Genomic DNA, 24,676 nt, shown 5'->3' on the forward strand with positions numbered 1-24,676 from the left:
CTGCAGACATTCTTCCTCAAAGTCCAGATGCCATCCAAGAATACACATTTCTAACAAGCTCACAGATGCTACAGACCACCCACCTTGAGTAACATTGTAATAGATCATTTAGAGGGGTTGTCATATGCCAAGGTCACAACATCAAAAGTCCTAGACCATTATTTCAAACCCAGCTTTGTTTTGAATCAGAAGTCCAGATCAAAATGTCCTTTTTGAGCTATATAAATAAGGATCAACCACTTGTTTGATGTTGCCTGAGACAGTATTTATTTGCTGGCTATAAAGAATATGTTAGACTTACATAGTAAGATAAAAGTTAATATTCTATTCAGAATTCCATGTATAAAATGGGAATAATGATGCAATCCTCAAATGAGTGTTTGAAATAAGTAGCTACAAAAATTGTTGATACAAAATTTCCACAACATTTAACATTTTCACAATGTTGCAGAGAAGGGCCATATTTTATTACTGCTTTGATCACTGGAGGTACCATGAAAAACCATTTTTTCCAAAATGAATTGCATGAGTGAAACTGCCTTTGCAAAGATTATGACAGTGAAAGAAGTCTAGCATGGCTGACTCCATCTTATTTCTAGTCTCGCAGGCTGGATGTTCTTGCTCATTCCTCCTAACCTGGGAGGAATTTAGGAATTTAGTTTGTACTTAAACTTGGAAGAAAGAATGATAATAGTCTCTCCCTAAAACTGATCCCTTCCTTGTTTGGGGACTGAAACTGTTTGATATAATCTAAGCAAAATCTAATTAGGAAAGTGTGTGTATATATACATACATATATATATCAGGGATAAACAGGAGTTTTTAAGGTTATTTGAGGTTCAGAATTGTTCTCATTACTCATGTTATGAGAGATAGGACTGATCATTCTCAGATATATATTAACCATGTCTTTTTTGTGCGTGTGCGTATTTTGATGATCTGCTATCTCCGGCCTTGCTGACTTCTAGAGTCTAACCAGTCCCTAAAGATAGTAAACAATTTGCTCTGGAGCACTCCTTTCTAATATAAACCAGCCAATCTTGAGGCCACACCCCAACCGCCTCCTCTAGTGGGCTTTCACAATCAGGACCACCATTTCCCCACCCTAATCACCCTAGGGCCAAGTATGAGACAACTACAGCCAGCACCTATGCCTCAGAATCCACTGATATTACTCAAATTAGCCAATCCTAAACCTGCCCAATCCTCCCTGTGGAAACCATACTGGAGGATCTCATCTATGTTTTCCTCACTCTCAGCCTCCTGACCCACCCCCGTGCTGCCCCATGCCCTTAGCATGCAGTGCCCTCTTCTCTTGGGATCTGTGAGTATAACAAACTTTCTTTGCACTGGCAATTGTTTCCTGGTACGTTGGCCTTGCTGTACTTAAATAATTATAAAATATCTATTTTAAAACACTATACAACATGGAGTTACATACTGTATACTATACGTACTTCCACTTTAGGTAGACAAGGGTGCCATCATCTCTCCCATTCACCAGAATGTTTTTTCCATCCATTGAAATTCTCATTGACTGAATCCCATGACCCTGGTGAGAATGACTCCGACACCAAGCAAATGTTTCCTCAATAGTTCAGAAATAAAGCAGGAAAATTACAAATGCAATTCTACAATATGGCTTTTCTAATGGGGTTATATGCCCTTTTTATGTGGACAAATGATTTTCTATTTGCTAACAGCATTTTAATAGGTATGGAAGTAGACAATTGGCAATACATAACATTTAAAATCCCCAGTTCAAACCACGTTCACCAATACTAATTTGTTCTTACACTATCTTTGTATAGTATGGAAGGACAGGAATTATTATCATCAATTTATAATAGAAAATCAGATACAGAGAAGTGAATGGATTGCAGAAGGCTATAAAGCTAGGGGAGGGGCCTTCACCAAGCAGAGATGGTGAATTCAGATGGCTTCAAGAGTCAGGCAGTTTCCATTTATGTGTGAAGTAGCTGAGTGTAATGAGAGAGGGTGATGGGCACTGTGAAGAATAGAAGCTAACATGCTCTGAAGGATGCTAACTAAGCCAGTTGGATTAGAACTCAAACAAAATGCATCACCAATTTGGTATATAGGGCAACAATTCAAAAACTGGGATTTCTGAGTCATACTGGTTCTCAACCATGATGCCTCTTCTCATTTAACTTTTTAAATAGGCAATATGTTCAAATGGCTTAAAATTCAAAAACTATAAAAGAGTATTCTGTGAAATCGCCTTTCTGTTCCCATGACCTAATACTTCCAATGGCAATCAATGTAATCAGTACCTTCAATATCTCTTCAGAGTTTTTATGCATACATAAGCAAATTTTTATATATATGTAAAATGTTTCTCCATATGAGATCAATATATACACCCATAATACTTTTTATAAGAAAACAGCTTACCAAAGTATAAATATCTCGGATACACAGAATTCCACATTTAGCTATTGTTATGAGCAACAATCCATGTGAAGACAGATAGAGTATTCCAGGTCCATACTGTCTGCTTTGCACTTTTTGGTATGGTTTAAGAATGTAGATACCAGTATGTTCCTGTCAATCAAAGAAAATAACTACATTATAGAAAAGATCAGGTGAGCAACACCTGTGGGTTTATAGAAGAACATGCCTATATGGTCAGATTCAAATCTGCAAACATTGCCATTGTAAATAAACTGATATGTGATAAAGTGGGCAACTGTGTATCATGTTATCCCATTTTTGCAAATAAAAGTTTGTTTCTGTCAACTAAGGAAAGTCTTATTTGTTTACTTGCCATTAAAAATCCCAGCCTATACTGATAATCTTTACTTTTACTAATCATTTGCATATATCTTCATGCTTAAGTCAAAATAATGTAGTCAATATTCCCCGTGTGTTTCATGCATTCCCACCTCCAAGCCTCTGCACATGTCCTTCCTTTTGTCTGGAATGCCCTTCTCTACTCCATCTCCACTAGTCCTGCCCTGCTTCCCCATATGAGTGCTGCCCACCAAGACTATATGCAATATTTCTCCATGTCTAAATCTGACTTATTTTTCAAAGTCCAGATCAAATATTGTTTCCTTCATGAAACTTTTCTTGAATCTCTCTTGCCACAAATCATTTCTTCCTTCTCTGAATTTCTATGTCTAATCCTGGCTACTCTGTGAAAGAAGGGCTTTGACTGAAGAATTTAGAGGAAGGAAGGTAGACCTTATCAGAGTGGGTAGCCAGACATCAAGGGAAACTGACAGGCCAAGGGGCAGCAAGCAGGAAGGTACTGGGCCATTACGTGCAGCGGGACGTGACACAATGCATGGGAAGTCCAAAGAGAGTGGAATGAAAAAAATGCCAGAAACACAGTTTAATTATTTTTTGCAATTTTGCTTATGGCTTAGGTGCAAAGTTCCACTGAAAATCAAATCATGTACCTTGTAGCCCCTGGCATCTATAGAATAGATTTTCTAATGCTAGGTTGTTTTTTAAGGCACTAAACTAATATTGCGTCATATGCATGTTTATCTGACAAATATGATATATGCGACACAAGTATCAGGTTGCTCAAATATATTGTATGATAGATTAACAAATAACACTATATATCTAACTCAAGGGAATTATATTAATATAATGAAGACATTTGTTAACTGAACTATTCGGTTAAAGTAGTCAAGAGGATCTAATCAGCACAATGTTTCCATCTTGATTGCTAAGATAAATGGGAGCACACTTAAGTGCTGACATACTTTTTTAGGGAGAAGGTAGCTACAGATGTATGGCACTTGACTACAGAAGCCATATAGTTGTTTACTTTGAAAGTCCAAGACTGCAGAGGACAGAGTGTGCTCCAACTCATACAGGTACTTATGAATGAGTTCATCTTTCAGCCTTCCTCTTTCATCAGCAAAGTTTGTGGAAACTATTAGATTTGGAAAAAGAAGATATATCACTTGCACCATATATTAACTTTGTTTTTTAAAAATTATTATGAACAATTATGAAAAGCAAAATAAAAATTTAAATGTTCAATTAATATTGCAGAAGCTAGTATGTGATAAAAATAATTTAGAAACAACTTGTCTCTCTAGAAATACTTGAGCATTAAATGACTGATAGTGGGTAAAATATTTCTCTAATGCCTTAATTAATTTTTAATCAATTAACTTAGAGACATATTAAAAGAAACCCATAGTAGTATAGAGATTCTTATTAAAACAAAAAGTACTTTGAGATTTTCTACTCTCTTCTGTTCTATAATGATATATTTGCAAAACTGCTAACCAGATATATTTGCCATTAAAACAAGGAAAGAGTATCCATTTTCTCATGCCTTTTTATCCAGAAAACTTCCTTTATAATTTTGTCAGTGAAGAGAACTACACTGTAACCTATCTGAATTTAACCATGTCTATTTAAAGCTACAAAACAAGACATATCACAAAAATAAAAGATCAATTTGATGTGTCAGTTGATCCTATCTCTTTTCCTCTGGTAATAAAGCAGACTCATGAGTCATGAAGCCCAGAGGAAAGTCCACACTTCACACTGTTTAGCATGTAGGTTTTACTTTGTAAAGATGGACAAAAGGTAGCCATTTTACCTCTTCACATGTCAAGAGAAAAACAAAACAAACCCAAAAAACAGTAACAATCGTGTATCTGGGCTTAGGAACAGAATTGGTTGCTTGTGTTTTCTTTACCTTGTGACAGTAATGTAGGCAGTGTGAACATCTCCAACCTGCTTCTCCCTGCTTCTGGAAATGAGGAAAGCACCATCACTTCTACCATGTCTGTTTCTAAAAGAGACACTGTGGATATCTGTACGATGTCTTTGGCCACCTCTGAAAGCAAATGGAAATCAACAACACAAGCGGTCACGGATAAGTTTAAAGACTCGTTTAACTTTCCATATCACCTTATGGACTTGACTTCACTAAATCTTTAGAACCAAATTATTTGCTAGACATTTAAAGTGACCTTTAAACATAAGTTACAGGGACATTTTTGATGAATGGATGAGGGATTCTCCTGATTAGATGTCCAGACCAGCAGATGCAAACCAGCCTAGCCTGTCTGGGTTTCTTTCCCAGCCAGGGTGGCTCCAGAGTGTACCATCTCCACCCTCCATTCCCCAAACCAGCACCTGCATGTGCTGTCCCCGACAAGTTCACTCCAGCCAGGTTACCTACTCTTAATATTGGGTAAACTCAGGCATTGGTCTTCTTTGCATCTGTGGTCAAGGACTGTGGGTGTGGTGGAAACGTGCCTTTATGAGTTTGCTCCATTAGAAATCCAGCTGATCTAATCTCTGCAAGGTGTGCCAGGCTGGAGCCTATCCTGGATTTGTTCCAGATTCACTCTTCCACTCTTCATGGGACTGTGCTGCAGGTGCACACTTTCTCAGGCCCTGATACCAGCCTTTCCCCAGGTGGTCAGCAGATGACTTTCCCTCTTACTTAACAAGGAAGACAAAGGACATCTACATAAACTCAACCTCAACTTTCTTATCCTGAGACTCACATTTTCCTCTGTCCGTTTCCATTTTCTCCCTTCATTTCCTGACATTGATGTAGGAACAAAAAGTAACCCCTTCCTGTCTGTGATTTTGAGCCCATTCCTCCAATCTCCTATTAGCCCATGCATTACCAATTACCTTTTTAAGCTTCTTGAGTCTCTTATGGTTCCTTTTATTCAGCCCTCATGACTCCACTGTCTTCAAATAAGAATGCTCCTCCAACTCTGCTGTCCTACAACAGTTACCATCTGACTCTCTTTCTCTCCACTGCAAACTTCATAAAATAGGTTTAGCACTTACTCACTTAATTTTCTTACCTCTATTCCCTCCCCAACCTTGTTGTCTCTCCATTCTACAGAAAGAACTCTCTCATGGGTCGCCTGTGAATGGCAAATATATGAGAGCCTATCCCAGCCCTCACCCTACCCACACTTCTGTGTCAGCCTGTACCTTCATCCGCCTGTACCTTCATCCGCCTTCCTTCCTTAGACTGTTTCTGGAGAGGATGACTCCTAGTTCTCTTATTACTCTGGCCCAGCCTCAGTTTTCTTCACTGCCTTATCTTCCTCTGTCCACAGCTTCAGTGTAAAATGTAAACCAGTGTTCTAGTCCTGGCTTCTTCCATCCCACCCTCTGGTCAAACAGAAAAATTAAAAAATGGGGCCAGGAACAGCGGCTCACATCTGCAATCTCAACACTTTGGGAGGCTCAAGTGGGAGGATTGCTTGACTCCAAAAGATCAAGAACAGCCTGAGCAACATAGGGAGACATTTTCTCTACTTAAAAAATAAAAAAAAAATCAAAAAAGCCAGGCTTTGGGGCACAAGCCTATAGTACTAGCTACTCAAGAGGCTGAAATGGGAGGATTGCCTGAGCCTAGGAGTTCAAGGCTGTAGTGAGATATGATTGCACCACTGCACTCCAGCCTGGGTGACAGAGCAAGACTCTATGAAATGGAATATCTGTCCACTCTGAGGTCAGCCACAGGTCCTACCATACCATCTAATTTGCATATTTAATTACCTCTTTTGCCCCATTAAGAATTTAGGTATACTTCTACTCTGTTTAGCCATCTCATCAGCTTCCACGACTTCAAGATCAGAATTTTATCATTAAGCCTTGAACTATATATCCCTGTTTCCAAACTTATGTGAAATATGCCCAAATAAAGAGCTTATTGGTTTCAAACTTACAGAATTCATCAGCTCAACCTATCCCTCAATCTCTATGACTTTCTTCTTCAACTAATGACATCACAAACTTCCACCATTCATGCTAGAAATTTTGGAGTCATTGTGGATCCCTTCCTTTTGCATGTAATCAAATACCAAGTCCTACCAATTCCATCACTCATAGTTGTGCCCTCTTTTCTCTTTCCATAACTGCAGCATGAGTTTGTGCATTGTGGATAAGTGCACACACCCTGAAACTGGATTTCCTTAATTTGGCTCTGCCACTAACTAGATGCATGACCTTGAACAAGTACTTAGCCTCTCTGTACCTCAGTTGCCTCATTTGACGGGATAATAGTAGTATTAGTTTCATGAAAGTTGTCTAAGCATTCAATGGGTAGAGACATGGCCGAGGGCTTAGAATACTGGTTACCACATAGTAAGGCATTCCTCAATAAGCGTTGGCTGTTGTTATGATTATGACTCTTATTATCTCTTGCCTTGGCTAGTATTATAGCTTCCAATCTCATCTTTTAAATTTTATTCTTTTGCCTACTTCATCCTTCACACTGGTGTCAGAGTCAGTCCCTAAAAACCAAGTCAAATCATGCCAGCTCCATCTTGAAACCACTGATGATGTCTCATTAACCACAGAATAATTCTAGACTCTTTGGAATGATATTCAAGCTCTTTCCTCTTTCAGACTTCATTGCCATAGTCATCTTCTAGTAAACTCTTCCATTTACCTGTTACACCAGACTTTTTACCATTCCAAGTATCTTTGTTTAGGTTATTATTTTGAGTAGAAATACTAACATGTCCTATCCTACACCTATGAAAATCCTTCAAACCTACTACTTTAAGCTCTTAAAAAAACTCTCTTCCAATCCTCTGCGCCCCCTGACTAGTGCCCACCTTCACCTCTGCTGCTCTCCTCACATGTGGCAGAATTAATTGCTGCTGCATCTGAGCCTACACACCATTCTGCTTTTTCCTCTTCTACTAAATTGTCTCCTTAATATTTTCATCCCCCTACAAGGCCTAGATTTGGCATTTTGCACCTAGCAGGCACTCACTAATTTTTATAAGCCAATGAATGAATTTAAAATTTTAGGGTTGAGACTTGGCAAAGTGTGAGGAGCAAAAAAAATTTTTTTAAGTAAAATTTTTAAAAAAATTGTGTATGTGTGGAGAATATACATATAATTACTATGTAAAGCTAAAGAGAAAATAATTTTCTTAGAGATAAAATATTTAAAAATATTTGAGAGAAATCAACCCAACTTCTCTGTATGTTAGTATTAGAAATGCCCAGCCATTTCATTAATTTATTCAATAATTGATTCAAGAAAGTTTATTTAGCATCCATTATGTACCAAGCAGATAACTCTAATATTCCAAATACATCAAAATATAATGTGAGAATTCTCCTAAGTAACTTTAGTTATTTAATTGTTTCTCTTTCAGAAAATATGCCATAAATAATTGTGTCAATATAATTCCATTTTCATAACCTTCAATTCTTTGGAATAACGTAATCAATATTTTAAATTAATAAGCATTCTATGTTATACCTGTGAATCCAATAATCTGAAATGAGCTTGAGGAGTTGGCATTGATAACAAAGACTTTTCCTTCTGATGTTCCAACTAACAGAAATATTCCTCGCTGATCATAACTAGAAAAGAAGAATTCTGATGATCAGATACCAATTGTTTCACCAACTAGATGATAAACAGGTTTACTGAATGACCACAGAGATATGTTCAAAGTCAGTTATTTTTATGGTTTGTGATTTTTAACATTCTCTGACCTTATACAAAGGGAGTGATTATATATAGATCTAATCATTGTACTTTAGGCCAATGCTATTTCCAAATTGTAACTTTAATAAATACTGTCAAGAAGATTTAGTAAAGATGGGCAGTTGGTTCATCATAAGTGAATGAAACATGTCAGTAGAGCTTTCTTGATGTTTTAAGCGCAAATAAGCAATTCTCAAATTGGCGGTGGGAGTGACATTTCATTACCCTGTGTCTGGTACCTATCAGTGGGAGGAAGAATGTAGTGAAATATGTCTACAACTTTATCAAGTTAGAAAAAGTGGGAAGACACAAATTAGAATAAGATACGTGAGAAAGGAAAGGCACAAAAAAATACGGTGCAGAAAGGCTGGGGGTAAATGGAGGGAGGTTATCCATCCTTCTCCACTGAGCTAGGGTGGTGGAGCTGGGCAGTCCACGGTGGCAGGGCCAACTCCTCAGAGTGCTAGCTGTGTAATGTGTAATTTTGGGCAATGCTTCTCTTCACCTCTCTTACCCTGAAATCACCAATTTGTCTAATAGGGATACGAGTAATACTTTTCTGACTGGTATTTTGAGGATCACGTTCAACAAGCTACGGTGATCTCAAGCTGTAAAGCAGAATACAAATGTCTGTTCTTATTAATACCTAATAATATATTAAAAAGAAGAGGTAATAATGATAGCAATTACAAGTCCAAATCTAGTGTCTCTGTATTGTCATCTTAAAAGTACTGCTTCAAGAGTTTTGAAATACTCTAAATATTCATCAATATACTATTTTTAAAAAAATGATAGTATATTCATATAATGGAATACTATGTGGCTATAAAAAGAATAAGGATGGTCTTTATGTGTGGATATAAACCATTCTCCAAGATATACCATTAAGTGAAAAAAGAAATGAGGCATTGTACATAGTTTTCTCCTTTTAAGAGCAAAGGCAGTTACTCTGGAGCCCAACTACCTGGGTTCAAATCCCGACACTTGCCATTCACTATCTGTGTACTATTGAGCAAGTTATTTAAACTCTTTGTGTTTCATCTTTCTTGTCTGTCAAAAAGAGAAAATAAGAGTGCTTACCTCATGGAGTTAATACAGCAGAAGTACCTGGCACACTATATACACTTGATGGCTATTGATACAAATAAAAAGAAGTACTAACTAGTTTTTGCTTGTTCATGGATAAAACATCTCAGGAGAGACATAAGAAATTGGTACCAGGCTGCCTCCAAGGCAGACCTGGGTATGGGGGATACTTTGCTACACAACCCTGTGTACCTTTTGAGTGATGAACTGACTGAATGTATTGGCATTCAAAACAAAGGAAACATGTAAAACTTAAAATTAAAAGAAATTATGGCTTCACTGGAATTTTCAACAGATGAGTGTGACACAGAGCTGCTCCCGGAAGTAGAAGGTACTTACACAATATGCCGCACTGATGATTCTGAGAGAAAGGCCTTGTGCATGACCTGAGGGGATTCCTCATGATAGACGCTGATGAAGTAGACAGAGCCACTCTCGGTGCCCACTGCTGCAGAGAAGGAGGACGGACAGCAAGCCAGAACCGTTGCCTGTTTAAAATAAACCCCAGATGTGTATCTCCATTGCGCCTGCTCTCCTACATGTAAGAATGCTATTATACAATGTATTTGAAAAGCCTGCAGGATGAGAAGAGTGGCAAGTTTTGGGTGGTAGGTTCTTTCAAATTATAGCCTCAACATTCCTGAACTCATCAACTGTATAAGAAGGCACACTACATCTTATTCTTTTATCCTAAAATTAGAGTGATAAAAATTATAGAGAGATTTCTTAAAACTTAAATCATGGCTTCGTTTTTATCCCTAAGTGATGATGAAATGATTATGCCAATATTCTATCAAAGTGATTGTGAAAGGATTAGACCAATAATAGTGAGAAATAAAATAAGAAATGTAAAAGAAATTCTTAGCATCTTTTAAACACTTTTAAATTTTTATCTATCTATCTATCTATCTATCTATCTATCTGCCTATTTATTGGTGATGGGGTCTTTGCTCTGTCTTGAACTATGGGCTCAGGCAATCCTCCTGCTTCAGCTGCTGAGTGGCTGGGATTATAAGTTTAAATCAGCACACTTGGCTTTTTAAAGCATTTTTATGGATTCTGAGATGCTGGTATGACTAAGGAAGACTTAAGAAAATGACTATATCCGCCAAAACCTAAAATCCAATAAAAAATTAAAAAAAAAAAAGAAAATGACTATATCACTGGAAGATGTATTTAGTCACCAAAGAAATGCAGAACCCATTCCCATGTATCTCACAATGATTTATATAGAACATGATGTCTAAGAGAATAAACTGACTTTCATAATATTGGAGAAATCAGTATTATTTCTCTATAAACACTTTGTGGATTGTTTTGAATAAAATCATGGAACTTAGGGCTGAAAAAGAACGTAAGAGATCATTTTGCAAAATAGAAAACACAAGGCAAGGAAGTGCAGCAGCTTGCCCTAGGATCCCATATGTGGTGACAAACTTCAGATGAGCACTCAGGTGAAGAACATAAGAGATCATTTGGCAAAACAGAAAATGCAGGACAAGGAAGTGCAGCAGCTTGCCAAAAGATCCCATATGTGATGACAAACTTCAGATGAGCACTCAGGTGTCCTGCTTCATTAGAATGCACAGCCTCCCAGTTGAGTGGCCTTTTTTTTAAAATTGAAAACTTTTATGAGACGTGTGTGCATGTATGTGTGTGTGTGTCTGTGTGTGTGTTTCCCAAAATAATCAGCTGAAAAACATAATCGGCTGCAATTCTCCCTCATTCCAGGGCGATAGTGTACTAGTCTGAAAATGCACAGCAAGGGCCACAGGGGTGTTATATACCTTTGCAGGTGTCATCAGAGGAGGCTGCTAGTGTCCAGGTGTCTTGCCACTGTGATGGTGGGCTGGGATCCTCTAGGACCACTGCCTAAAGGAAGGCAAAACAGTCCCGGACACAGAGAGACCTGGCTTCAGCATTACCTTGTCTCTCTACCCAGTTGGATCAATTCTCTGTAGGGTAATGGTATCTGTATCCCTCCCTGCCCAAGAGGGACAAGGTAAATCCTGATTATATGGGGCCCCTGGGTGGGTTGTTAAACATTTGTATGCCTCTCATGTGTGAAAGGAGATGTGATTAAATGCATTTGTAAGATCTCTTCTAGTTTACTATTTCTAATAGAAATAAATATGTATAACCCTTTGTCACATAGGTTATGGAGTCTTTTCATATTTCAAGTTTTTTCAGTAAGAATTTTTATCTTTTGTGGGAGAGTTTTATTTATCACATTGATACATATTATGTATCTTTTGCATCTTATGCAAAATATGATGCTTAGTCTTTTATAATTGAGATTTTAGTTTTATAAAAGGGAAGGATTGAAACTTTCCTACCTACTACCAAGATCCATATATCAACTAGAACTGTGTAATACAGCAAATGATAATATAATTTTTTTAAAAAGCATTACCATTGTTTCTTGGTCCTTTTAGAAATATTATTTTATGCAAAATACACTGTGAAGATGGCAGAAATAATGGTATCACATTGTGATAGGTGTTGTGAGTACTGTAGTTTGCAACTCAGCACCCATACACCCTCCTTCTGGAAGATCTCTTGACTATTCACAGAGAAACTATCCCTCCCCTATTTTCAGGGTTGAGTGGAATCAATCTAACTCCTATTTCCTGGGTTGAGTTTGTGCATTAATTATGCACTTAATTGCATTTCTCATCCCCTGTGCATATGATTAGTTCAGAGATTTTAGTAAGACATTAGAAGGCATTTATTAAACCTTCTGGAAAGGAGAAGCATCTTTGTTCTTCCTCTCCCTACAAGAGGAATTTTTCTTCCCTCTCTGACAGTATGATGTGAGGTTGGCACCTGTGGTATCTGGGTACACCTCAGTGAGGCCTAAGATGAAACTAAAGGCACAGTGTAGAGACAGAAAGACAAGGTCCTTGGTATATCATTTAAGCTGCTGGATTGAGGCACACATGAGGCCAGATAAGTTCTGTACTTTATAGTTGACAGTGCCAATAACACTCACTTTTTAATTTTTGGCTTAAACTGGTTAGAGTGGAAATTTGCTTTCATTTCTAATCAATTCTCAATAAATGGGACCATTTAACCAGTTATGACAAAAGGGATATTTCATTTCTGAGAAAAAGTACTTAACTGCTGATTAAAGAGCACCCCTTCTCCCTCCAAAAGACCTTCCAGTACTCTTTTCCACTCCTGCCACCCAGCACGGAAGATCTATTCCTTGGTGGAACCCCCATCATCCTGGCTCCCTGAGAGACTGTGCAAGAGGTGCCCCTGCCAATCCACAATGAACTTATGGCATGAGTAAGATATAAACTACTGGGGTTTCAAAAACAACTGCCACCACAGAAAAATTTATTGTTTTCTATGACCAATATAGTATGCTATGGTTCCACTCTTGGGGCTGCGGTATATACTTTACACACAGGAATTACTCCAAATCTATCAGACAAAAATGCAGTGAGGCTTCTGTAACACGTATTTCCACAGACTATCGATGGTAGAATATGAAAAGGTAGATTGGATTCCAATTCAATATATTTTTTAAAAATCCATTTACCAAGTATACTTACTGGGATATTCAGATAAATCTTGCTTACACAAGCACAATCCTCCAGCCACCAAACACAAACTTCCCCTGAATGTGTAAGTGTCTGCAAAAAAAAGAAAAATAAAACTATACATGGAAAATAAGACTTTCCTGTGGAAGCATGCTCTACCTCGCTTTCCAGTGTGTCAATCTGACGATTTAGTATGAAATTTTATTTTACTTACGTGGATTATAAATACTTATTTTATAATTTCAATGTCAATGCTTCTTTTCTGAACCAATATTAACTCATATCTTTAATGCAATTTAAGTAACACGTAATAGCTAATTAGTATTAGGAAAGTAAAATAAAGATTTTTTCATGTAACATATTAAAGATAAAAGTGGCTTATAAAAATCAGTGAAACTATTGCCTACTGAACAAATGTAGAAATAGGAAACCATACATTGTTCTTTTTTAAATTACTAGAATTTTTTTTTTAGAGCATTTTCAGGATTACAGAAAAATTGAGCATAAAGTAGAGAGTTCTCCTTCCCCTTCCTCTCCACACACACAATTACCCTATTATTAACATCTTGCATTAGTGTGCTATATTTGTTACAACTGATGAGTCAATATTGATGTATTATTATTGACTCCTTAGACTGAATTAATGTATTGTACATGGCAACAATTTATTTTCAACCTTAGATGGTGCTGCTGCATTACCCAGAAAAAAAAGATTATTGAATAAATACTAATAGTTTACTGAGCGTTGATGACTCATTAGCAATGAATGTGTTTTAAAATGTGTTAAAGCCTGGCTTGCAGAGCTTGGGTGGTGAAAACCAAAAGATGACTCCTAAGATCTCAATTGTGTTTGCTGTTTTCAGACGATGATATTATGAAGTCACAATAGGAGGACATCATTCTAACTGGGGGATAGATTTGAGGATAGAAGTGTCTGGCCTCTCCACCACAGTCTTCAAAGACAGCCTCTGCCTTCTATTTGCATTGCTTTGCACATGAACTCTCAAAGTTACCCAATAACATATAAATAGGGATTTAAATCTTGCAATATCATATCTTTATCTTACTGTGACACAGTAAAATATTCTTTACCATGAAGTGTTGGGTTCCAGGTGTAATAAAGTCAATTGCCTGAAAAGTCCCATCACAAGCATCTAGGACTTTACTTAAGATTGGTTTCTCACCAAAAGTGTAGATATAAACAGATCCCTGAAAAACATACAAAAGAAAAGAAACATATTGTAATTGTTGTATATATAGTTCAAATATTTATTAAATGCCTACTGTAACCAAGGCACTGTGTGGAAACAGATAATGGGAAATCATAGATCAACTCGGTAAGATCTTGACCCTGAGGGGCTTAAAATCTAGACACTTGATTTGTTTATTGGTTGATCAATTCATTCATTCCTTCACTTATTCATCATTTTATTTTATTTTATTTAGGTTTTTTTTGAGACAAAGACTTGCTCTTGTTTCCCAGGCTGGAGTGCAATGACACAATCTCAGCTCACTGCAACCCCCACCTCCCAGGTTCAAGTGATTTTCCTGCCTCAGCCTCCTGAGTAGCTGGGATTACAGGCATGCACCACCACACCTGGCTAATTTTGTATTCTTACCAGAGATGGGGTTTGAAGATATTGGTCAGGCTGGTTTCGAACTCCTCACCTCAGATGATCCACCCACCTTGACTTCCCAAAGTGCTGGGATTACAGGCGTGAACCACCACACCTGCCCTCATCATTTTAAATAATCATAAGACTTTCTTTTTCAATTCCAGACATTCGTTTTTTATTTTTATTTATTTATTTTTTAAATTTTTTTGTGACTGAGTCTCCCTCTGTCACCCAGGCTGGAGTGCAGTGGTGTGATCTTGGCTCACTACAACCTCCACCTCCTGGGTTCAAGTGATTCTCCTGCCTCAGCCTCCTGAGTAGCTGGGATTACAGGGGCCCGCCACCATGCTGAGCTAATTTTTGTATTTTTACTAGAGACAGTGTTTCACCATGTTGGCCATGCTGATCTCAAACACCTGACCTCAAGTAATCCACCTTCCTTGGCCTCCCAAAGTGCTGGGGTTATAGACATGAGCCACCACACTTGGTCTCCCAGACATTCGTATTTTAATTACAAGACATAACAAAATATTTTTTTCTGTTTCAAAACCAGTAAGTATTTATGTAGAAAATTTGGAAAATATAGAAAATCCAAAAAGTTGTTAAGATGTACTAAATTCGCCGGGCGCGGTGGCTCAAGCCTGTAATCCCAGCACTTTGGGAGGCCGAGGCAGGTGGATCACGAGGTCAAAAAATCGAGACCATCCTGGTCAACATGGTGAAACCCCGTCTCTACTAAAAATACAAAAAATTAGCTGGGCATGGTGGCGCGTGCCTGTAATCCCAGCTACTCAGGAGGCTGAGGCAGGAGAATTGCCTGAACCCAGGAGGCAGAGGTTGCGGTGAGCCAAGATTGAGCCATTGCCCTCCAGCCTGGGTAAACAAGAGTGAAACTCCGTCTCAAAAAAAAAAAAAAAAAAAAAGATGTACTAAATTCTATCACATGGAAGGGACACTAAACATCTAAACAAGCCTTTGCAGAAATTGTTGAGGTATGTCACCTTATGACTTATTATTTTCAGCTTCCGAATTCACCTCTAAAAACAAATCTATTCTGTAATGTATACATCTATACCAAGTAACTGGTAATATAATATGATCACTTAATGAGCAATAAGAAGTCTGCTTTCAGCTGATCCCAAGTTCTTCATGTTTACTTGAGTTAAATATAAATATTTCTGGTCTTATTTATCTAAAAAAAATATGACTCTATAGGAGTTCAAAATTTGGCAGATATTTACTAATTTTATCTTTCTTTCATTTCTTCAATAAATATTAAGTGGATATACAGCACCAGTCACTGCTCTAGATGCTGGGGTTACAGCAGAGAATAAAACAGACAAAATATCCTACCTTCATGAAGCTTACCTTCTGCTGGGAGATTCAGACAATAAGTAATATAACCAAATAAAATACACTGTAAGTTAAACAGTGATAATTGTAAGAAGAAAAAGAAAATATAACAGAGAAGGAAAACACTGCATAACAAAATAAGAGGGTGAAATTTAAAAGTGCATGTTTAAGAGAAGTTTCAGTGAGAAGGTGTGGCAGGCCAAGTCTCACTAACAGCTGAACAGGCAGACCTCCATGACAATTGTTTCAGCAATGACTGAGTGGTTAAATTAAATAATAAAAACTAATAGAGCCAGCACCCTTATACAAAGGCTGGAATGTAAAAGAAGCCCACCAAGAGTTTTGCTTAGGCCTTTCCTGGGCCTTGAAACATGATAAGATAATGAAGGAATTCTTACCAGGTCCCATTCAGGATTAAATAAGTTTTATAGGGGGTCCGAAGAAACTCCTCAGACCTCTACAAACAAGTTTTATTGGGGGTCTAAAGGAACTCCCCAAATCTACATGATTTAGCAGGAGACAAGATAAGGGTATTCACCCCTGGCACTTGAACCCATCTAGATGAAGTAAATTTACTAAGGCTCCAGAGGAAGGTCTTCAGGACTAGACCTTAGTTATAGATTCGAAGTTAATCACTTTACGTCTTTAGATGAATGCACACTTACATGTAGACATATAGCTTAGAAGGTATATAAGCTCTGGAAAACTTTGTAATGCTGAGTTGGTCCAGTGATATTTTCCCAGCCTTCTCCCTATACCCAGTTACAGAAATAACTCCCTTCTTTCCCAGTTCATCTGCATCTCATTAGCAGGACAGGAGAACAAGCAGCCCAACCCTCAGTTTGATCTGGGAAGAAAGGTAACTAAAGAAAAGACTTGAAGGTTCCTGCCTGTAATCCTGGCACTTTGGGAGGCTGAGGTGGGCAGATCACTTGAGGCCAGGAGTTTGAGACCAGCCTGGCCAATGTGGTGAAACCCCATCTTTACTAGAAATACAAAAAATTCGCTGGGCATGGTGGTGCACACTGCAGTCTTAGCTACTCAGAAGGCTGAGGCATGAGAATCGCTTGAACCCGGGAGGTGGAGGTTGCAGTGAGCTCAGATTGCACCACTGCACTCCAGCCTGGGTGACAGAGCAAGACTCTGTCTCAAAAAATTTAAAAAAAAGAAAAAAGACTTGAAGGAAATGAGGAAACAATCCATGTAGATTCTGTGGGAAGAGCATTCCAGACAGAGGGAAAAGCCAATACAAAGACTCTGAGGGAGAAGCATGTCTGGCAGGTTCAAGGAAACAGCATGATGGCCAGTGTGGGCTGGAGCAGGGTGCACAAGAGTTCACAGTTCTGGTAGATAAAGCCAGTGGTGGGAATTGCAGTCCACGTCATGAGGCGCCTTTTAAAAATAGTAAGGATTTTGGCTTTTACTCAGAATGACATAAGAAATCACTGGAGGGCTCTGCCTTGTAGAGAAAAATGCTTTGCTCACCTTAGCTGCTATGTTGAGGATACATTGTTTATTTTTTCTTTCTTTCTTTTTGAGACAGAGTCTCACTCTGTCACCCAGGCTGGAGTGCAGTGGCACAATATCGGCTCACTGCAACCTCCTCCTCTCAGGTGCAAGTGACTGTCCTGCCTCAGCCTCCCAAGTAGTTGGGATTACAGTGCCCACTATCACACCCAGCTAATTTTTCTATTTTTAGTAGAGACAGGTTTTACCATGTTGGTCAAGCTGATATCAAACTCTTGACCTTGTGATCCACCCACCTTGGCCTCCCAAAGTGCTGGGACTACAGGTGTGAGCCACCACACCCAGCCATACATTCTTTATTCTATCATGTAATGAATGAAGTGTATTAAAATGCTCCATATCACAGATTTGTTTCTCCTCACTCTGTCATGTTTTAAGTCTCTGAGGCTATGCTATTAGCTCTATACATATTTGTGTGTGTGTGTGTTTAGCTATGTACATATTTTAAGTATTTATTTATTCCTGGTAAATTTAATATTTTTTTATTTAATATTTTATTATTCTGAAATAAGCCCATTTATCTTTAGTAACGATTTTTACCTTAAAGCCTATTTTGTCTAATGTTAATATATTTCCAGTGGTTTTCTTTTGGTTAATGTTTGTACATCTTTTTCCATCTTTTTATATTTGGGTTTAAACACAGATTTTAATTTATGCTTTTTGTTTATCTCAATTGTTTTGCATTTCATTTTCTTTCTCTTTTTTACCTTATTTTGGGTTAAACTTTTTTTTTTAACATTTCACTTTCTATAGTTTGGAAATTTCATCTATTGTTTCTATTCTTTTATTGGTTACCTTAGAAGTTATAACATGCATACCTAACTTAACCAACATCAAAAGTTACTTAAAAGCTTTACTCTCCTCCTGTGTCATATGGGATCCTTGTAACACTTTATTCTATATATACCCTGCGCCCCCCCACCAACTTATACTATTGCTATTTGGTATTTTAATTCAATATTATTTTTTAAATCTACTTTCACATTATTTTTGCTGTTGTACGCAGCGTTCATTTACTGAACATCTTGTACAATGTGCCATTCTCCACCCATTACTACTGCTTTTTGTTTTTCTTGCATCACAGACCTTCTACCTGGGATCATTTTCCTCTGCCTGAAGTAGATTCTTTTTTTTCCCTTTTTTTTCTTACACCTTATACAAAAATTAACTCAAGATGCCTGAAGTAAATTCTTTAGAATTTTCTTTAATGATAGTGAGCTGCTGACACACTCTTACCTGTCTAAAATGTCTTTTTCACCCCAATATTGAAAAGATATTTTCATTGAGTGTAGAATTCTAGGTGGTAATTATTTTCTTTCATTATATCAGGGGTCATCAAACTTTTCCTATAAATAGGCTGATAATAAATATGTTAGGCTTTGCAAACCATGCACTCTCTGCCACAACTATTTAATGCTGCCATTGTGGCGTGAAAGCAGCCATAAACAATACATAAGTGGGTGTAGCTATAGTCTAATAAAATTTTATTTGAAAAATAAGCAGTAGACTAGTTTTGCCCCATGAAGCCACAGTTTGATGACCCCTGCACTACACTGAAGATATTATTTCACTATGTCTTACTTACATTATTGCCAGAGAAGTCAGATATTAGTCTAATTGAAATTCCTTGGAGGTTATCTGTCTTTTCTCTGACTACTTTTAAAATTTCTCTTTGTCTTTGGTTTTCAATAGTTTCACTTTGGTAACTCTAAGTGTTGATACCATTTTATTTATTCTGTTTGGGATTCACTGGACCTCTTCAATCTGTAAATTAATATCTTTAACCAATTCTGGAAAATCCCCAGCTAATATCTCTTTAATTATTGCTTCTGCCCCACTTTCTCCTCTCTAGATTCTAATCAAACATATGTTAGATCTTTTCACTGTATTGTTCTTGTCTTTTATGTACCCTTCTGTATTTCCTACCCTTTTGCTTTTCTAGGTGATATTCTGAATAACTTTTTCTGATCTATCTTCCAATTTATTTATTCTCTCTTTGGCTATGTCTAATCTTTTGTCAGTCATGTTCATTTAATTTTTACTTTGCTAGTGTATTTTTCTTCTTTAGAAGTTCTATTTGGGTCTCTCCTCCTTCTTTTATGATACCTTTTTCATAGTTTCCTGTTCTTCATAGATATTTTAAGTCAGTAATTTATTTAAAACAAAGTTAGTATAGTTTTTTTTTTAAAAAACTTCTGGTAATTATCATAAACAAAAGTCTTTCCATATTTAAATTTAAGTTTCTTTTAGGCAGGAAATAATTGAATTTTGTTTGTAATTCATCTAAAAATATTGTCTAACATGGGCAAAGGATATGAACAGACACTTTACAAAAGAAGATATACATGAGGCCAACAAACATATGAAAAAGTGCTCATCATCACTGGTCATTAGAGAAATGCAAATCAAAACTTCATTGAGATACCATCTCATGCCAGTTAGAATGGCGATCATTAAAAAATCTGGAGATGACAGATGCTGGAGAGGATATGGAGAAATAGGAACACTTTTACACTGCTGGTGGAAGTGTAGATTAGTTCAACCATTGTGGAAGACAGTGTGGCAATTCCTCAAGGACCTAGAAATAGAAATTCCATTTGACCCAGCAATCCCATTACTGGGTATATATCCAAAGGACTGTAAACCATTTTACTATAAGGACACATGCACATGAATGTTCATTGCAGCACTGTTTACAATAGCAAAGACCTGGAACCAACCCAAATGCCTATAGATGATAGACTGGACAGGGAAAATGTGACACCTATACACCATGGAATATTATGCAGCAATCAAAAATGATGAGTTCGTGTCCTTTGTAGGGACATGGATGAACCTGGAGAACATCATTCTCAGCAAACTGACGCAAGAACAGAAAATGAAATACTGCATGTTCTCACCATAGGTGGGTGTTGAATGATGAGAACACATGGACACAGCGAGGGGAGTACTACACACAGGGGTCAGTTGGGGGGAAACTGGGGAGGGACAGTGGGGGGTGGGGAGCTGGGTAGAGATAGCATGGGGAGAAATGCCAGATATAGGTGAAAGGGAGGAAGGCAGCAAATCACACTGCCACGTGTGTACCTATGCAACTATCTTGCATGTTCTTCACATGTACCCCAAAACCTAAAATGCAATAAAAAAATATTCTAGAAAAAAATAATATTGTCTAACATCAATATCTGCTAATCTTGATGTCTGAAGATCATTTCATTAATTAGGAGTCTTCTTAACAGTATAACTGAAGTAAATGTTTGTTTTAATCTTGCAATAATTCCTTTTTCTTCTCTTATAGAACTCTCGTTTTCTTTGGAAAACAACTATGTCGCAATCTCAGTTCTTATTTGAGTGGGCTGACTCTACCCAGCATCCAAGGGTAGGCATGTGACTTAGGCCTGGCCAATCAGAGCTTAGAATTCCTATGGTCCAAGTGACTGACCTGGGGTAGACAGGTGATTCAGTTAGTCCAATGAGTCTACATTCCAGAACTTCTTTTTTTCTAGCTAGTATATTTCCACCAGGGATACCAAGCAGGCAGAAATAGAAGCTAGAGCTGCATATAACTCTCAACACCACAAGAGGAAAGTCTGCATGGAATTGGAAGTAGAGAAGAAACAGAACCATGAGATGGAAAAAAACAAGGCTTGGTGGGATCATGGGACCTCTTGTATTCAGATTCACTCCTTGCCCTTTCAGTTACATGCACAAAAATAAACCAATAGCTCTTTGTAATTTAGGCCTTTTAAATTGGGTATTTTTTCTAGAGTCTTGACTAGTAGTGTATTACTGTGCAGCACACTCTGCTCCTCATTTCTGTCATGCAATGGTGATAATAATATTATCTGAAAATCACATATCAAGAAATTACCATCCAACATACCTTGTCTGTTTGAATCAGCAACATTGTATAATTTGGAGAAAATATCATATGTTCTACAGGTCTTTCAATCTCAAGAAAATCCTCGATCATGTAACTTCCGTCTTTAATAATAAAAGAATACACAAAGCCATCCTAGAGATGAGTGAGATAAATATAGAAAATCAGTCTTAGTGCATAGTATACATGACTCATCAGATAAGCTATGGCTTCATGATCACTTCTACTGTTTATTTGGAATTATCATGTATGTTTGCACAGATGCACTGTCCTTTCATCTTTATTTAGGCAACTTTTAACTATGTTACCTGGTCAAGCTTCAATTTGATCTGTTTTGTGATACACTTTGCAATTACCTAAAACTTTACTGACCTCTCCTTTCTTTGAGTTAGTCTACTATCCCGCTTCTTACTATATTCTTCACTACACAGGAGGTGGGGAAAATGAAGCAGAATTTGTGTGGCTTATATATAGCAGTCTCTCCTTCATAGGACACTAGCCCTCCTGTATGTTCTTTAATCATTATTATGTGCATTTCTTATCTCCCTAAATGACCCAAGGGTAGGAGTGTGCCTTTTATTCTTTGTATCCTCTTTTTCAGTTCCTCACACAGTAGTAGAACATGGCAAGTATCCAATATAAATGGGTTGGTTGATTGGTTGGTTGTAAATAGATTTAGGCTAATTTTACTAATCTCAAGAGGAATTTGAGTTATTTTTACAATAGCGAAAATATTTTAAGGAAATTTATTTATCATTTTCTAGATTAGACCTGTTATAACTAAGAGTGAGCACTTATGAGATGGCTGGGTTCAAATGCTTGGGCTCTGGAAGGGAAAACAGACAAGGCACTTTTTTCAAGCTCATCTTCATTCTCCGTCACTCACCAGAGAAAATGCTACGATCATTCCTTTAAAGGGGGTTAAACAAACATCAAGGGTGGTCTTGAAGAGGACAAGAGTCATAAAAAGGCCACAAATGCAGGCTAAATGGAGGAGGAGGAGGGATAGTCCACTGCCTAGCTACCTTCAAGGTCCTGGAGATGTCAACTGTGGTAGTGGAATGGACTATGCTAACATCTGGGACAGCTACAACTAAACCTAGATTTTAATATAGGTCAGTTCCAAACCTTAGCATTGTTTACATTGATTACAATGGCATAGAAAAACATGGCCTGACCCCTTTTCATACTTAATGAGGCTGAGTTCTAATTAATGACAGCAAAGACTTTGGAGTTTGACACACCTATGTTCAAGCCCTAACTCTTCCAATTACTTGCTGGTGAACCCTGTAGGATTAGGTTACCTGTCTGTAAAAGGAGGATGTCAATAGTTTCTATTTGATAAAGTTGTCGTGAGGACCAATAAGATAATACAAGTACTTAGCTTGGTGCCTGGCACAAAGCAAGCACCAAGTAAATGGAGGCTATTAATACTGATTCGAATATCAACAATAACATTATGAATCATGTAAGCTAAATGGGCATTCACAAGAGTCTAAACTGCAGCTTAGACAAAAGGTTCCAAATTTATTTCTGACAACCTAATACATTAAATGTAGAAATGAGCATGGAATTGGATTACAGATATTAGGTATTTTTTTCTTTGCAAAAGGGCAATGGATTTTTAAATTCTATTTGTCTCTGTTTGCAGTAATATATGGTAGTTCATTATGCTGTTCCCTCTATTTTGTATAGATTTGAAGTTATTCATAATAAATCTTTTTTTAATAGTACCCAAAGAAGAAACAATTTTAATTAATAATCTGACAGATCTGACATCCTAAAATATGGCATAATAGTAAATGGCAACAAATGGAAATTGTGTATTTTCTTCAAACCAATTAATTTAGAAAAAAAAAGACATTACAATTCCAGAAGCCAGCATGCCCTCCTTCTGATACACCAAGGTTACTGGACTGATAAAATTTCTTCTGTCTTTTGGAAAAGAAAAATAAGGTAAAGCAGGTGACATGTAGTTAAAAGTACAATGCAACAATTAATAATAAAAATTACTTTTACTGATGTAAATCATATAAGTTGTTTTCTGAGTTCTCTGTCATCAGAACTATGTAACTAACAGAAATGCTAGATTAGAGAGAGGAGCAAGGCTGGAGGGTACAGTAGGAGTATACAGAAGAGAGAAAGGGAGTAGGGCAGGAAAGTCAAACCTGATGGACTCAGTTTTACAGGGAAACTGAATCACAGAATGGGAGAGATGGTAGATTAGGGACATTGCAATGGGGAAAACTTGCTGGAGGGGTTAGTATTTGAGCTGGCATTGGCAGATTCAGAGACAATAAATACCAAGGGAATGGGCTAGAGATATGTCTGTGAAATGGTGAGAATAAATGACTGGCTCAGAAAACTCATACTGGGGTATTTGGAAATAATACTAACAGAGCTGGTAGGATCAGATTATGTAGAGCATGAAATCGAGGCAGAGCAGTTCTCGAGCTGGGTGTTAAAAGTGGCCTTCAAAAAGGAGATTTGGCAGAGATAAGCTGCCTGGTTTGGATCAGATACAGATTAAGGTCAGTGAAGTCCATTCTAAGGTTGTAACAGAAATCAAAGTGTGAAATAGTAAGAGCAACTGAAGTAGAGAATGCTTTGGACATGTTTGAGGAGCTTGTCCTGGCAAGGCCTCCTCCTCACAGGGTCTACATCTACTGCTCAATGGGTGGACAGTGGCTTCTGTGACCCAGGCTCAACCATGGCCACAGATGATGGGGTCAGGAATAGACGCTAGATCTAAGGGAGAATAGATCAGATTCTCTTTAAAATTCTAGCTGAGCAATATGGCAGGGTGTGGTGGATCATGCTTGTAATCCCAGCACTTTGGGAGGCCAAGATAGGCAGATCACCTGAGGCCAGGAGTTCAAGATCAACCTGGCCAACATGGCAAAACCCCATCTCTACTAAAAATACAAAAATCGGCTGGGCGTGATAGTATGTGCGTATAATTCCAGCTACTTGGGAAGCTGAGGCACGAGAATTGCTTGAACCCGGGAGGCAGAGGTTACGATGAGCCAAGATTGTGCCACTGCACCCCAGCCTGGGTGACAGAGTGAGACTCTGTCTAAAAAAAATACCAAAAAACAAAAACAAAAAACCTACAAAAAAACACTTCTAACTGAACAATAGAAAGAAAGGTTATTTTCAAGATGGCTTTTGGGTTTAAGAG

The 24,676-nt window shown here is 37.6% G+C and overlaps 1 protein-coding gene across 9 annotated transcripts in view; it reads right to left on the reverse strand.

The window, feature by feature from the left end:
- Window positions 1–24,676, reverse strand: part of CFAP43 (cilia and flagella associated protein 43) — a 100,058-nt gene that overhangs the window by 51,760 nt on the left and 23,622 nt on the right. For 6 of the 9 annotated variants that reach the window (XR_013525114.1, XR_013525113.1, XM_078346429.1 and 3 more), the window contains 10 exons: window positions 23,363–23,430; window positions 21,499–21,630; window positions 14,212–14,328; window positions 13,132–13,212; window positions 9,911–10,146; window positions 8,255–8,358; window positions 4,694–4,834; window positions 3,741–3,913; window positions 2,416–2,565; window positions 1,458–1,588 (listed from right to left, as the gene is read on the reverse strand). Coding sequence is in view for 6 of the 9 variants with exons in the window: in XM_078346429.1 (XP_078202555.1) it covers window positions 1,458–1,588; window positions 2,416–2,565; window positions 3,741–3,913; window positions 4,694–4,834; window positions 8,255–8,358; window positions 9,911–10,146; window positions 13,132–13,212; window positions 14,212–14,328; window positions 21,499–21,630; window positions 23,363–23,430 (1,333 nt within the window). In the remaining 3 variants the exon portion in view is untranslated. The remainder of the gene's footprint in view (window positions 1–1,457; window positions 1,589–2,415; window positions 2,566–3,740; window positions 3,914–4,693; window positions 4,835–8,254; window positions 8,359–9,910; window positions 10,147–13,131; window positions 13,213–14,211; window positions 14,329–21,498; window positions 21,631–23,362; window positions 23,431–24,676) is intronic. The other 3 variants (XR_013525115.1, XM_002756581.7, XM_078346430.1) reach the window with 2 other exon arrangements.

The sequence above is a fragment of the Callithrix jacchus genome, chromosome 12, assembly GCF_049354715.1.
Source record: "Callithrix jacchus isolate 240 chromosome 12, calJac240_pri, whole genome shotgun sequence".
NCBI lineage: Eukaryota > Metazoa > Chordata > Mammalia > Primates > Cebidae > Callithrix > Callithrix jacchus.